The sequence below is a fragment of the Topomyia yanbarensis genome, chromosome 1 (assembly GCF_030247195.1).
Source record: "Topomyia yanbarensis strain Yona2022 chromosome 1, ASM3024719v1, whole genome shotgun sequence".
In the NCBI taxonomy this organism is placed as follows: Eukaryota; Metazoa; Arthropoda; class Insecta; order Diptera; family Culicidae; genus Topomyia; species Topomyia yanbarensis.
In genome coordinates, this window is record NC_080670.1 from 44,969,052 (window position 1) to 44,984,185 (window position 15,134).

Consider the following 15,134-nt stretch of genomic DNA (forward strand, 5'->3'; position numbering starts at 1 on the left):
GTTTTTCTTACACTATTTTCATTTTAGACTGTTCACAACACAGGTGTACTGCCGTTCTAAGCATAATTGTCCCATGTATATAGGGAATCCCATAGAACATGGGACAAATATGCTTATAACGGCAGTGTAGTCGGCGCTACACGCATTCAAACTTGGGTGTAATTAATAATTATCTCTTTTTTGCAATACACTGGTGTAGTAGCAGGAAAATACGAAAACGCTATTAGTAACTAAACTCCGGAAAGTTCATCGCCCTTATTCGATTCGATTATTATAAAAAAGCATACACGCAGGGTTCAAAAATATCGCGCCCAACGTGGGGCTCGAACCCACGACCCTGAGATTAAGAGTCTCATGCTCTACCGACTGAGCTAGCCGGGCTTGCGGAATTCTCGATTATTGAAGCTATACAGATACTTTATGACCATACTTAACATTCAAATTTATACGAATAAATTAGCAACGTTTTGAAAAGGGGACAGACAATTCATTATCACTTTGATCTCGCTAACCGTAACGTAACGAATAAACTCGAGTATTCATCCCCATTGCCATAAAAATTTTGACAGTGGCGAAAATACACACTCGACAGACGAAATCAGCTGCCTTATGTTTTCTTTTCGTTTTCGACATTGCACTACACCAGAGTAGTCTGTGCTACACTCATTCAAACTTGGGTTCAATCAGTCTATCTCATTCTTTAGACTACACCGTTGTAGCATCGAGTAAAAACGAAAACGCTGCTAGGGATCGACTCAATATCTATTAAGGTTGCACAGAGAATGCGCAAAATTCGCAAACGAAAAAAGCTGTTTTTTTTCCACACCGTATGTCAGATCTTCATAAAAATCAATCAGCGTGTGTAGAATGTTGTTACAGTACTGCTGATTGATTTTTATGAAGATCTGACATACGGTGTGGAAAAAAACTGCTTTTTTCGTTTGCGAATTTTGCGCATTCTCTGTGCAACTTTAATTTACCGACTTTACGTCGCTGGAGATGTTTCGTCGACATATCGATCGGCAGATTTAATCTGTTCAAATCTGGTACTCGAATCGAATATCGGTTTAAATCGCAACATGATTTAATCGTCATATTGTTCAGCAGACGAAATCGGTTCGTGCATTGTTGACAAAAGCAGTAATCGGAAACGTTATGATTCAAATCTATTGCAAAGTAATGTGAATTGGATACAATATTCCACAGTACTGGGGGTTTTCATTGAAAAACTCCGGAACGGTGGATTGCACTGGTGTTGCATTTTCTAGTAGAAGAGCGGGCCACTAGATGTGCTTCATTCCCACTTCTACTAGAAAGTGCAAAACTAGTACAATCCACTGCCCCGGTGTTTTCAACGAAAAACGACATAAGAAATCGCTCGGGTAATGTTGGGTAAGTTTCATTGAGATTATTGTTTATCTTTTTATACTTATAAATCCCGTATGAACAGGGCGAAACTTCATCAGAAGTGAAGCAACTAGCAGATGAACGAAAGATCCTGATGCTGTTCTATCGTCCGGTTATTCAAGCGTGAAATGTACAGTATTGGACAAAACAGGTACAACTGATACCGAACTTTACTAGAAAGCGTTTGTACATTTAATCGTTTTTTGAGTCGAAACAAAACAAGATTCCACACTCGACGGTTTAGGAGTCTAATTTCATTCTGTATCATTACTTATGGGAGTAAAGCCATGTCAAGTGATCCTCGAATTTTTCGCAAAATTTTCATGAGGTATATTATGTTGTATGGTGAATAGCTTTTAGTATACATATTTCAATAAAAATTCTTTTTTCTTTAAAATATTGACCCTTAGATATATATTGCACGATGAAATTGTGAATGTATTATGGCTGAGCAAAGCGGAACGCATAAAGGACGATTCAGACGATACATCAGCTTCCGTCAACGTCAACGGAACGTCAAGATTAGTTACATGCAGTTAAATGGAAGCATTCACACACAACATCAACGGCACGGAACGTTTTGACGTACGGCACATGTGAACGGGCACAAGCGAAAAGTATTTAACTTATCCTGACGGAACGGTGACGTTCCGTTGACGGAAGCTAATGTATCGTCTGAATCGGGCTTAATGTTTGCGTCTACAAAATGCACCATAATGGCGTTTTGAAAGTTCATGGGATCAAACTTGAACTGCAAAATGTAAATTCGCCTTTGATGAGCCTATAGGAGATTTAATAAAGACTGTCGTGTGCAAAATCTCAAATTCACAGGTTGTTTTTTGCACGACTGCGAAAAATGTCCTAGAGTAGCAGCTGTCACGAAACAAATTGTATTAACGTTGACCGAAAATGAAATTAAATAAGTAACATTTAGTCAATGGAGTAACACTGACCGGTACCTTTTCATTGTATATTGTTGTATATACTTTCATTATTTTCCATTTTAATATTTATTATATAAATATTGTATTTTATTAATTAAAAACTATTGTTATAGATGCGATATCGGGCAAGTAACGGAAGAAACAGCAAAGGTTGTGGAAGTGCTGGGGTTAAGATTTAGTCCTAAATCACGATTGCTTATCAAAAACTCAAGCGGCTAGAGAAAAAATTAGGAGAATTTTCCTCAAGCCTGGATTTTGCTGAAACCTACATTTTTCAAATTCAAGAACTAAAATTGAAATATGAAATATATCAAAGGTGTGGTGGTGATGATTGAAGGGTTTATGATCAACGAAATAAAATGGAATATTTCTGGTTTTGTTCGATGGAAACTAATCTGGAGAAAAATGCTGGAGATTAGTCTCGAAATATCTTAAACATAGGAAAGGATCATCGCCAGCAACACTCCCCTAATACCGACCCTACATCACTAGTTACCTCTATTTGGTGGTAGACGACAACGACATTCTCAATAAGTAGTTCGCCGACGATGTGGATCTACGAGATATACCGATCTGCTCAAGAAACTGTTGCTCACGAAGAAATTACAGTGTTATTTTGCCAGTATGAATCCAGCCAATTCAGAAAAGCGAGTGGCTATCAATGACAATGTTTTCGCGATAGATGCAACTGGAATCAAGTGGCAAAATAAACCACCAACTATTTACCGGTGAGCTCGTTCTATTTTATCTTTACCAATAGTCATTCAAATTAAACACTAAATACGCGTCAATTCCTTGAACACGCATTCGTGGTAAGGAATCGAAAGTTTGATTATAATACTGGTACAAATGTGGTACACCTATTATATCTGAGCGGGGATTGCCGACGGGAAAATGGCCTCGGAATGTACCGCTAGGTCTCTGTCATTCTGAAATGAGTCATTGGAAAATCGGTAGAGCTAACACCTGCTAGATCTCGAGATTAAGTTGTTTGCATGGGGTGATAGGATCTCAAGCAGAAAACTTTTTTCATAACACCACTGCCGGCCAGTGAGATTCAGAAGTTTAACCCACACACAACCTACACTTTTCAAATTCAAGATGCGATTCAGTCCTATCATTGGTCAAATACTCAAGCAACTCTACACCCTTATACAGTTTATTATCGTATAGATGGAGAAGCCAGACTTTTGAGCTATGTTATCATTTCTGAAAAATTGACCCATGATGCAAATTGTGTGCAGTATTTAAAAAAGTAGATCGCAGTACAAAAACAAATTTAACTTGCTGAATTTATATTATCGTAAAAAAGGCTTTGTAATCGAAGCAGAAGAGATTTTTACGACGTCTTACGGCAAAGCATTTTACGATGAAATCGGAGTGGCTGGGCAAAACAATCCATTGAAACAAGCGATTTTGATTTCTGTTCTCAAGTTGATCACGATGCTCACCACAAAAAAATAACCCGCCTAAGTGAAACAATAACGATAAGGAAAACACACCAATATCATTAGTTTCATCCTGCGATTGTACAACAGATTCGAAGCACGTTTTTGAAAAGATATCGTTGTTTGAAAGTACGATCAACATAAAAACGTAAAATCAAATGTTTTCATAAGTTCTTCAATTTTCTTGTATAATGTAGGCTAATAATGAATTGAATAAAATATAGACTAAGTTTAAAAATGCCAAATAAGCTCATTACATAAGTGAAGTTTCTATTCTTTCTGATAAAGTTTATTTGTTAGTACCGTTTGCATATTTTTTATTGGATTTTTTATTGAACAACTATAATTTTGTTGTGCACTTCGGGTAAAAAAAATCTAAAAGTTATTCAAAATATTCGGGAAATGTTCCGTTGTCAAGAGAGTTCTCACGGGTTGCATCAAAGAGCGTTGAAAGAAGCTGAAAGAGCGCACCGTTACACAATCTTCCATAACTCTCGATAAGAACAAAAATAAAAAAAATACCAATACAGACTATTGAAATGTTATTTGACATACTTTTCAAACTTTTTTAGCGTGAAAAACACAAGCGAAAATAACAATTGAAATTTTTGAATTGAAGCAAAGTACCGTTATTTGCTCAATTATACTGTAAATATGTTCAATTATCTACAGTATTTCAATTATCTACAGTATTTTTTGTGATATAAAATTTACATTTTTATCGTGCAATGAAGTTTGAAGATAATATCTTAAAGGAAAAAAAGCAGTTTTAACGAAATGTTACACCAAAAGCTATTCACCATTTATGGATACCAAATTTACTGAGAGCAAATTTGGGGCACGTTTAATCAAATGTTAAAAACTGTTGCACTTAATTCTGACATGCCTACCTTTTTTGGCGCATATATTATTCGAAATATTTTTTCCTGAAATTGTTGTGGTAAGGAAAAACGGAAAACTTGTTTTGATCAAGATAGTTACTTGTCTTGCAGTGCTAGAATCTGCTAAATCTCCGTACTCAAAACAAACTTCTAGAATTTTTACAATAGTCCAAATGATTGGAAAAGTTAGTTGAAATTGATTGGTTTCATCGCAGTGTTCAATAATATTTTAAGACAAGAAAGGTATACCAAAATTTCATTTTTCACCGTTAACATTCCATGACAGCCCCGATCCAAAGAAATGTAATCACATGAATTGCAATAACTTCAGTTCTAACGATCATAATTACAACTCTTGCTGCTCAAACGAAAGGTAATAATCACAGTTAATAGTCTTACTTGTTTTTGAGAGCATATCTTGCCTAAATCATAAGCTATAGATGTTTAAAATCGTTGTTTATAAGCAACATGGACATGAAGAAGTTAGAATTCGGACACAATGCTAACTTCTGATGGATCTGGAAAATTCTTACTTATGTTTGGAAAATACACTTGCTTCAGTGGTGAAGTTTGCGTCTTCATACAATCAGCTAGATGGAATATGAGAACAGAAAATTGATCCTGCACACGCCCACACCGAGGAGTTATTTGAATATCTATGTAATACCACGAAGATTGTATTTTTTCGCTTCTATTATTTGCATTTAGTCATACTAAGTTATTATATTCGCTATAATGATGATGGATTTTTGTTACTTGTTTATTAAAGTTATTAAAAAAAATAATGAGATGCCTACAGAAATCTGAGCTACGCGCGCTAAGCAGATAGAGACTAACTTGAAATCGAACATGGTGGCCAGTACTAAGAGCTTATCTGGTTGAATCGAAGCTTTTAGACTTTTGTTGTGATCAGGATCTGAGTTGATGATGGAGTTGTGTTGGCTTTGTTAATCTCAGTTATTGCTGCGATAATGTTAATAACGGAGTTAGCTCGTTGAGTATGGGGCTTGATGACTCCTTCTGATAAATAACTAGATATCGGGTTCAATTCCTGATAAATCTAGGATGTTCTCGCATAGGAATATCCCTTGATTGCCTTGGGTTAATGGTAGGAAACTTTCAACAAAGAGAGGTCTGATGTGGATGATATAACTCGACTGGACTCTGCACTGCCACTAGGCTCGTCACTTCTCACCTTAGCAGGTGGTAGTACCGACGTCTTGGTCAGGCGGGAGAAGTCTTACAGAGAATTATCGGAAATGGAAGCTATTGGGTTCAATTCCCGATTCTATCAAGTATCTTCCCGGAATTGAAATTTTCTTTATGGACCCTGGTTGTTGGCGGAATATTCGAAATGTATTTGGTTACGTTTCTTTGAAGGAAAGGCTATGTCTGCAAATTGCACCAGTCCGTTTTATTGTTAACTGGTCTTGTCATGAATTTAAATATTAATTATCTTCTAGCGAAATCGTTCAGCTCACACCTTTGTGGGGGTATGAGGTGGGACCATCATCATCAAATAACGTTTCTACAGGTTCCCGGACAACCTTATCTGGCTGTAGTACAAGGTCCCCTATAAATGCAAGCCTGTTTTCGCCGATAAAATTTCCCACCAAACTGATGATCTGACAAACAATTTGTAGCTGCGGCCTCAAAACCAAGCTTTTCATCCCTAACAAAACGATGGTCTCTAAGCTGTATAAAATAGATTGCTTCGAAATGTCCCAATGAAGTTCTGGCAAGATTTGGCAAGTTGCTACTACAACCGGGAAGTATTGGGCAATTACCCAGCAAAAGTCAACTGGAAAAGACGACTCATGACGCCACACAAATCGCTCGAGCTTGGAACAAAATGCCGGTGAGGTTGTCAGAATTTCGAAGCGAGTATGCAGGATTAATTTTATTTTTTCGTCTTCTATCTTGCACGACTATTTGAAGGCGACGCTTAACGAGGCGAAACTTTCACCACTGAATAATGCATATTTTCCTGACAAAACGCTGTCGCAACTAGAGTTAAAAATGATCGAAGCTCTATTTTCAAAGGCCTGAAAATGAACTTTATGCGACTCGTGGTGAATAGAAAAAAATAAATGGTATTCATTCAGTTGAATATCGTACAATAATATTCATTTCACTAATTATCTAAGCAAATGTTTTCAAATGCTGGTAAAGCATATAAAATAATAATTATTATCGTTTACATTGTGCCAGGGTCGACTTTGATGCGTTTGATTCGTTGCTGCACATTCGCTTCGTGTAATAATCGGAGACGAATGAAAATCTGCATGGATGAATGGGCGGTTTGTTCGTTTGACGTTTTCAGTTGCGTCACTAAATATTGAAAATAAATGCGGCTGAATATGATCATTTTTTTCATTTAATTTGAATATTGGTAACTCTGGTCGTAACATTATAAATCCGAAGAGTAGATGCGCTGCTGCAGAATAAATAATGCGTCCGAGTTCTAAGTGAAGCTGACTATTCATTTTTGAGTAGAATTCTTCTTACAAGCTTTCTGTTGCCATGAGTCGCGAAAAGGTATGAGCACAAGCAACATCATTGACAAAAAGCAATGAAAGGGAATGACTAATTGAAATGATGATTGAAAAGTTTATTTTATTTAAGGACATGCCCTTTAAAATAAGGACGGTTGGTAACTATACTATAATTCCTATTCAATAAAATATACCTCATTAAAATCAGTGATTTTGCGAAGAAATCGAGGATCACTTGACACTTTAAGCAATCAACTCATCGTCGTGACGGAACACTGAAAAATATTTTATGAAAAGTGCACAGCCTTTGGTTGCCTAATTGTGCCGGAGGATTTTTATGGGGCGTTCTTGCAAGTATTTCTTCGTTTCCGGTCCATTTTAGTTATAATACTGGTTCATAATAACAATTTTGATATTAATACTAATGGGTTAACGAACGGCACACTCCCTAATAGGACCAAAAGAGATGTCATCTTTGCTTTACTACTAAATATTGCTGCACACAACCATTTAAAAAAAACAAAAAAGATTACGGTGTGACTATGTTGGTCAGGCTGGCACCGGAAGTCCACTCCGGGACGCGATCCCACTACTGCTTACCGCGGAGACTTTTAGCTGCTGGTTTTCACCCCTCGCTCGGTTCATCTCTCTTTATCCAACCTGAATGCATCGGGCTCCCCCATTGCACCCATATTGACGGTCAGCTTAGTGCGGACGTCCCGTCAACATGGACTTACCCAGCACACAGTGGACCCCAACCTCAAATCAGTCCGTAACCCGACTCGTGAGTAGCCACGTTACAGGAGGCGCCAAGCTCCCAGTCGAAAGTGTAGCGGAAAATACAGCATGCTTTACTTTCCGTGTTCAATTGAGTAGCGATCTAAAAATAACTTTTTCGATTACACCCAGTAAGCATGTATGCGCATGCGCTTGATATTATATTCGTTTACTGTTTTTAAGTTTATACTGTGCCTCTACAAACAGCAAACAGCTGTTTCAGTTCAATCAGGTAAAGAATTTTTGAATCGCAATGGGTCCCATTCGAGTCTGTTGTCTACTGTCTACTGCTGAGAACATAGAAAAAATTCACGTTTATGTGAATTCAGTATAATAATACCCTTATTATAAGGGTATGATTTTAGAGAGTACACTCGCTGAAAAATAGCTTTGTTCCAGTATCAGAAGTAAGTAGAGCAAACAAAAATAACATCGTTCATATAGTTCTTTCTTCTCTTTTTCTTCTGATAGCAGTTGTTCACTCCTGTTTTCTCCGGAGGACTGACAGCAAGAAGTGTGTACTGGAAGACAACTAATGCGACGACAGCAATAATTATTATTCGTCGGGTCTCGTCAAAACATACAAAATGAGAAAAGCTTCGATGTATATCAGCGGATCACTACATAATCTTCTAGCAAATATCATTCACTTGGCTCCATAGCTCAGTTGGTTAGAGCGTCGTGCTAATAACGCGAAGGTCGTGAGTTCGATCCTCTCTGGAGCCAAAAAATTATTTTTTTGTCCATTTATGCAAATATCGAAAATATGGTGGGTGTTAAGTCAGACCGGACCAAGTCGCAAAACATCAAAAAATGAGTTAATGATAGCACTGGATAAAGAATTTCTTCATCTACATTCCACTTTTACCAGATGAAAAAATAAACAAGAATTGTAGTAAAAATTATTTTCCAATTATAATGTAAAGGATGCTGCGATTCAAACTTTAAACGCGTTTGTCTCGAAATCAATGCACTGTCACTTAGTCCGGTCTGACCTAACACCGACCATATTGCGTATGAATATGAACAACACAACGCGTATATGGCACCACTATCCCATTTGTATGGAACAGACATCAATCAACATCTCAGCGGGCACACAAATTATGAGCCTTAATGACAGTTCAAATTGTTCTGCTCGTTCTACTATAGAAGCTCGATCTGCATTAGTCAGACACGGTACGGTACTGACGGTAGGGATTGATCTTTAAATGTTTGTTAAAAAGTGAAAATATTGGACCGCAAATTGAAGAAAAGTTGTTTTGGATATTTCGGGAATAACAATTGAGTTCTACAAGATGACGACACGAATGAACTCATGATGAATGAAGTTCATGTTTGACAATTCTCGGTGGTTTGTTTACTTTGTCAGTTGCGTGAGTTCGAGTGCAACGGGTGCTCATCTGTTGAATTTGCCCTCACGTAACTGACAAAGTAAACAAACCACCGAGAATTGTCAAACGAAGTTCATCCGGCTCATTTTGTTGGGTTATGTCGGTTGGTGTAAAACCTAATCACTTTGCACATTGATACCAACAAATTAAACGAACTCGACCATCACTAAGCTGTGTTGAATGAAATCGGTTTATGTTTATTCTGGATCGACCTTAGCGTGACGTTATATATCTTGGCTTTGAAATCATGGCGGCTTAGTAGATACCTGAAACACACGCTGAGAATCCGACAAAATCGCTAAAAAACATTCAACATTGTTCCCCAATAAGTTCAGCGGGAAAATGATCCGGTATTCTGGCTGGTTCTAATTAGTATTCCGGTTCCAGTAACACATCCGATTCTAATTAGAAATGGTGGTCACTGGAATCAGAATACTAATTAGAACCAGCTAGAATTCCGGTTTCTTTGTCTGACTGAACTTTACTGGGCCGTCGTTCATTGGTAATTGCTAAGCCAAACCAAATGTTCAATATCACTAGTTCTTATCAGCTAAACCATGAATTAGTGTCAAATTAGTTATTGGAGTGGCGTTTCGAGTTCCTCTCATCCGAATCCGACACGAACTTAGTGACAGGAGCTCGTAGGGTTACCACCTCTCCGGGTTTGACCCGGAGACTCCGGTTTTCGGAAGCGATCTCCGGGCCTCCGGGTTTTACATCAATTTCTCCAGGTTTGCTGGGAAGAAGAATAATTTAATGTTTTTGGAATTAATTGATTCTTTACAAAATATTTAAAAAGTCTAGGTTAACTATTACTCTGGTTCAGATTTATTTTGCCCGACTAACCCTTCGTTTCAAGGTGGCGAAGATGAGTTCACCAAATATTGCTGATTTCTTCCACAAAGCAATGAAAGTGAAAAACAAATCAAATTTACTACAAATTAAGAAAAGTAATTTTTCGCTGCATGCTAAAATTGAAATGTTGCATCCCACTAAGTCGTTCAAAATAATGTGAAAAAGTTATTTTGCAGCAATTTTACCAAATCAATTCACTGTTAGTGGTGCTTCTCACCAGCTGCACCATTGTATGACAGATATTTGTTCTAATCCAACTGACTAGGTCAACATCATTTATTGCGACCTCTGATGATGAATAACCGACACCACATAGTGCTTCTCATGTAATGTAGCAACCCTGCCTTCTTTGCTCTCCTTTTCCTGTTAGTTATGGAGAAGAGTAATGCTCGTTCGACTTATCCTCCACAGCGAGAGTGGCTGGTGCTTTTGTATTCTTGGCACTTAGTCGGGGAAGTAAAATACCACACCAAATTAAACCGACAAAACCGTTCTCAAATGTGAAAAATTTACAGTTTCACTTTAACATAGTAATAAAAAGCGATTAAAGTGCTCTAAAATGCCGAGCAATCGCTTTAATTCCAATTTCTGTTTAGTTCCACACAAAATCCAATACCCCCCAGGTCAGTGAAAATCTCCGGGTCAAAGTGTCTCCAGAGGTGGCAACCCTAGGAGCTCGCTAGTGCCGGATTGACGCTATGTCTCGTGTCCCTCAGCTGTCACTAAGTTTGGGCCAGATACTGATAAAAGGAAATCGAAACGCAAATTCCACAACTAATTTAGCGAAAAACACGTTTTTTGAAAATGATTAAGGAAAATTCTGATTAGTTCCCATTATTTGCTGTGTGCCGACAAAATTAGTTTATGGTGACACAACTTTTTTCGGATTGCCATTGAGAGCAAAGGATCAGGCGAACTGAACCATGCAGTGAATTATACTGAATTGTACTAGTGATGTGATAAAAGAGAGAATACTCTCTAGCAAACTGAGGATACCGTGTTGCTTTATTGAGAATAGGGTTTCTAGTATCTACCATCTTCCAATTCGAAGAAAGTAGCGCCGCTAAAAAGTAAATGAATCCAAAACCGCGCTCACCCTCGGATACTGTTCCAAAGTAAGTGACACGGTATAAAAGCATAAAAAATCTGATAAATCACAATTTTTAAGATTCCATTGTATTCATTTATACGGATACACCTTTGCTGACGCAAGGGTTGCACAGCTGTCAATTGACTATTACTATCACATTTGTCAGCATTTAAAATTCGCATTTTTATTCGTTCGAGATAGAATAACTATAGAACTACTAAATTTTAATCGAAAGTTTCTAAAATCGCAAAATGTTAAAAAAAACACGCAAACTAAAGTGGTACGTAGAAATAAGGACCAAAAATAAGGCCTGGCTCCAGAGAGGATCGAACTCACGACCTTCGCGTTATTAGCACGACGCTCTAACCAACTGAGCTATGGGGCCATGTCGGGCAATACAGGTTCTTGTAATCGCTGAAAATCGGTTGAAGTCATCTCTCGGGCTCACAATTTACAGCGCTCACTACCAGGCAAACATGATCAGAAAACAGTCAATCTTACTGTTCGTTTCAATATGAAGTGGTGAACGTTTATTTTTCTGGCAGTAAAAAAAACAGCGCAGATAGGTATGGTAAAGCAGTTGATCTTTGCTTGCTTCCTACTTCCTGTGCTCAGGAGTGTGGCTATGTCTTTCACATCACGCTAAAATTCTTATTTTCATTTACGTTTGCATAAGGTAATGACCCTATTTTCAACCTATTCTTATTATTATTATTAGTCTCTGGTTAGCATTAGAGAGTGTCTATGATCTTAGCTCAAACAGATTGACGATTTAAGTCGAGCTATTGTTGCATTTGATTTGAGTTGTTGTTGCACTTTACCCCTCCCACCAGTCTAAAAATGAGTTTGTATACTGGCTTATTCTAGTTAGTACTCCAGCTCTAGTGAGACATCCGATTCTAATTAGAATCGGTTGTGTCACTGGAGCCTGAGTACTAACTAAAACCAGCCAAAATATCGACTCATTTTCGGGATAAGCCTTGCTGGGCGATGGTATTTGTATTTGCAGCAGATCTAACCCAGTTTAGCTCAGCCGAAATGCTGGCTGGTTCTAATTCGTATTCCGGCTCCAGTGACACAACCGATTCTAGTTAGAATCGATTGTGTCACTGGAGACGGGACATAAATTTGAACCAGTCAGAATTCCGGCTTATTTCCGGTTCAACTTTACTGGGAAGACACGTATTGCGCCTGAATTTCACAACGTGGAGCACAGCGTGATTTCCGGAGTCGACGAGTGTTTCTAGACAAAATTTGTCAAAAAGACTTAAGTAACAATGAAAGCCTCTATTTGCTTACTTTCTCTTTCGATTATTACGACGTCACTATAACACTTTGCTCCAATTTTCCAGTACATATCGAAAGCGGTTTTAACTAGAATATTATGCCAAGAGTTGAGCAGTAAATGTTGAAACGGCTGCATAATGAACAGAACCAAAGGGCTCTCATTGTTACCTACGACCTAATCTAAGTTTTCTCCAGATTTCATAATTTTTAGCCCATTTTCGTTTTTGTTTTTCTCTTTTTCCTCAAACTCAATTTGTAGTACCACTTGGAATCCCGGACCATATACGCCCGCAAGTGATCCCCAATATATTTTATAATAAATTCCGAGAAATCGACTGTAACGGATTTTTTGCCGGTTTTTATATTGAAGTTTCTGTCATCCGACTCTTACGAAGGAGAGTCCCAGTCTGTTTTTTATGCTTGAAATTTATATCCGGTTTTTTATTCTAACATATGTGAAACGGGTTTTAGCATAACATGTCCCTGCGATTTTTATTTTTGGTCGCTCACTTAACACCCGCCAATCATATAAAACTATATGTCCTTGTCAAAAGCAATGATAACACCAGATTTACTCAGTCATTCTCCGATAAAACTTCCATAAGGCTTATATAAAACCAATTGGTATTTGTATTGTCACTTGGAATGCTCTGTCACTTAATTGTAAATGAATAACTCACCACGATGGCTTCGCTACTGTGTCCGTGATATTACTTTTCCTTTTAGAAAAATAGTCGCTTGAATCTTAATTGTAAAGCATACATGCCGTGATGATATTACATGGAGCTGCCTCCTGATTAGATCGAAAATAATCTAAGCATATCATCAGATTCCTCTAATTGCTGCACCCCGCCAACATTGAACACCTCCAGCAGTTCCGGTGACCGACCATCAATCGCATACATCTGTTTAGAATCTACAAAATATAGGTAATCAAGTTGGTGTCATCAAGGACTTTCTTTGCATAAATGAGAAAGGTGCATCTCATTTCTAGTGGATTGAAACAAATTTGTATTTTTATTGATTCTTAAAACATACCAAAACTATTTAACCAATAAAACTCAATTATGATTTGCAAGATTTTTAACGCTTTGTATAAACTCGGGTGGCATCTGTTGGGAAATAAGTGACAGTTTGAACTGCAGCAGCACGATCAGATAGATGGCGATCGTGCTAATACTCTGAAATAATATCAACAGTGAAAACATCACATCTAAACCCCAAACACACCTAAAACTTACCGACGTCAACAACTCCCGGTTCACTTCCGCGTATCCTTTGAGGCTCACGATAGCCGGGTTCATTTCGATAGCCTGAATGAAAAGATCAATTTCTTTCTGCGTGGGAAGATCAACCTTCAGCAGGTTTATGCCCAACAAAGTATCCTGTACTCCCTGTGCGACCTGCCGGGTAGCATGGTGCGAACAGTCACAAAAAATAAACAGCAGTGTTCCACAATACACCGCGGCGACAATCAGTCCAATCTCTTTGAAAGAGAATCCGAAACCATGATCGATAACCTCCGACATTGCCCCATAGATGGCAACAGTAATGTTGACAAACATAAACAGACAATAGGTAGAATACGTCCGGGCGTATACATTACCCAGCCGCTGGAGTAGTTCGCTAAGATTTAACCACAGAAAGCGATACTGGGAGATCATTGCCGCAGTGCACTCTATGGCAACATCCTTCCGGAAACGGTCGGACAAACTGGAAGAAGCTACCCGTATCCCGCGGCTATTGATGTACCAAAGTGCACTGTTCATGTTTAACATAATGATGATATGATAGTAAGCCGTCGTATGCCAAAGAGTAAAACCTTCTAGCAAATAACTGAGCAGACATAGAAACACAATCGCACATACCAGACAACCAACCGAGAGCATGACGATCAGAACCTGTAAACGAGGAAATTGGAGGCTCGTCCCTGTGACCCGATAATAACGGACCTGGAATGCTCCCCACATGGTTTTATAGACGGCAACGTGTTTTGCCACACCCCAGCCGACGAATGGAATCCAAAAATGCGGTACAAGGAAAATCACAAAGAGAATACCGTAAATGTATTCGTCGAACTTATTCGTTTGTTGCAAAATGACCACCCGTTTGTATCCCACGATCAACACCACAATGCTGCTGACCGCGTAGAAGCAGTACGCGTAGATCGAGGCCCAAGATTTCCAGTCGAACGTGATTCGCCCAGGTGATGACCGCAGAATCGGCATAACGGCTAGCGCCCGAAACAGTACAAGCAACAGCTTATGATCACGATAGAACTGATCGTGAATCTCGCACGTATCACCATCAGCAGAGTTCAACTGGGCACGGATTGCACGTTCCTTGGCTCGCTGAATCAACTCCGGATCCATTGTTCCGTTCATCATGCGTTCACCCTTTCCGATATCCCAGATGGATCCCATGTCTCCCCGGAGCAGCGCATAGCCGAGGGATTCGTCAAAGTCACTATCTTTGATCACCATTTCTGCTAGTTTACTGTTGAACTGGGTCATTTCACCCGAGATAGGTGTTCTCTTATAGGAATCGGCATGCATA

The 15,134-nt window shown here is 38.5% G+C and overlaps 1 protein-coding gene and 3 non-coding genes across 4 annotated transcripts; 1 reads left to right on the forward strand and 3 right to left on the reverse strand.

Annotated features, from left to right (window-relative positions):
• Positions 1 to 308: 308 nt before the first annotated feature.
• Trnak-cuu (transfer RNA lysine (anticodon CUU)) lies at positions 309 to 381 on the reverse strand. The gene has a single exon. It is a non-coding gene; the product is annotated as a tRNA-Lys (tRNA).
• An 8,223-nt stretch (positions 382 to 8,604) lies between these two features.
• Positions 8,605 to 8,678, forward strand: Trnai-aau (transfer RNA isoleucine (anticodon AAU)). The gene has a single exon. It is a non-coding gene; the product is annotated as a tRNA-Ile (tRNA).
• Positions 8,679 to 11,602: 2,924 nt separating this feature from the next.
• Positions 11,603 to 11,676, reverse strand: Trnai-aau (transfer RNA isoleucine (anticodon AAU)). Its single transcript has one exon. It is a non-coding gene; the product is annotated as a tRNA-Ile (tRNA).
• Positions 11,677 to 13,580: 1,904 nt separating this feature from the next.
• LOC131677493 (gustatory and odorant receptor 22-like) lies at positions 13,581 to 15,133 on the reverse strand. Its single transcript, XM_058957332.1, has 2 exons — positions 13,820 to 15,133; positions 13,581 to 13,759 (listed from the first exon to the last, which is right to left on the reverse strand). Exons 1-2 carry the CDS (start codon positions 15,131 to 15,133, stop codon positions 13,640 to 13,642), a joined length of 1,434 nt encoding a protein of 477 aa, XP_058813315.1. The 3' UTR covers positions 13,581 to 13,639.
• Between the last annotated feature and the right edge of the window lies 1 nt (position 15,134).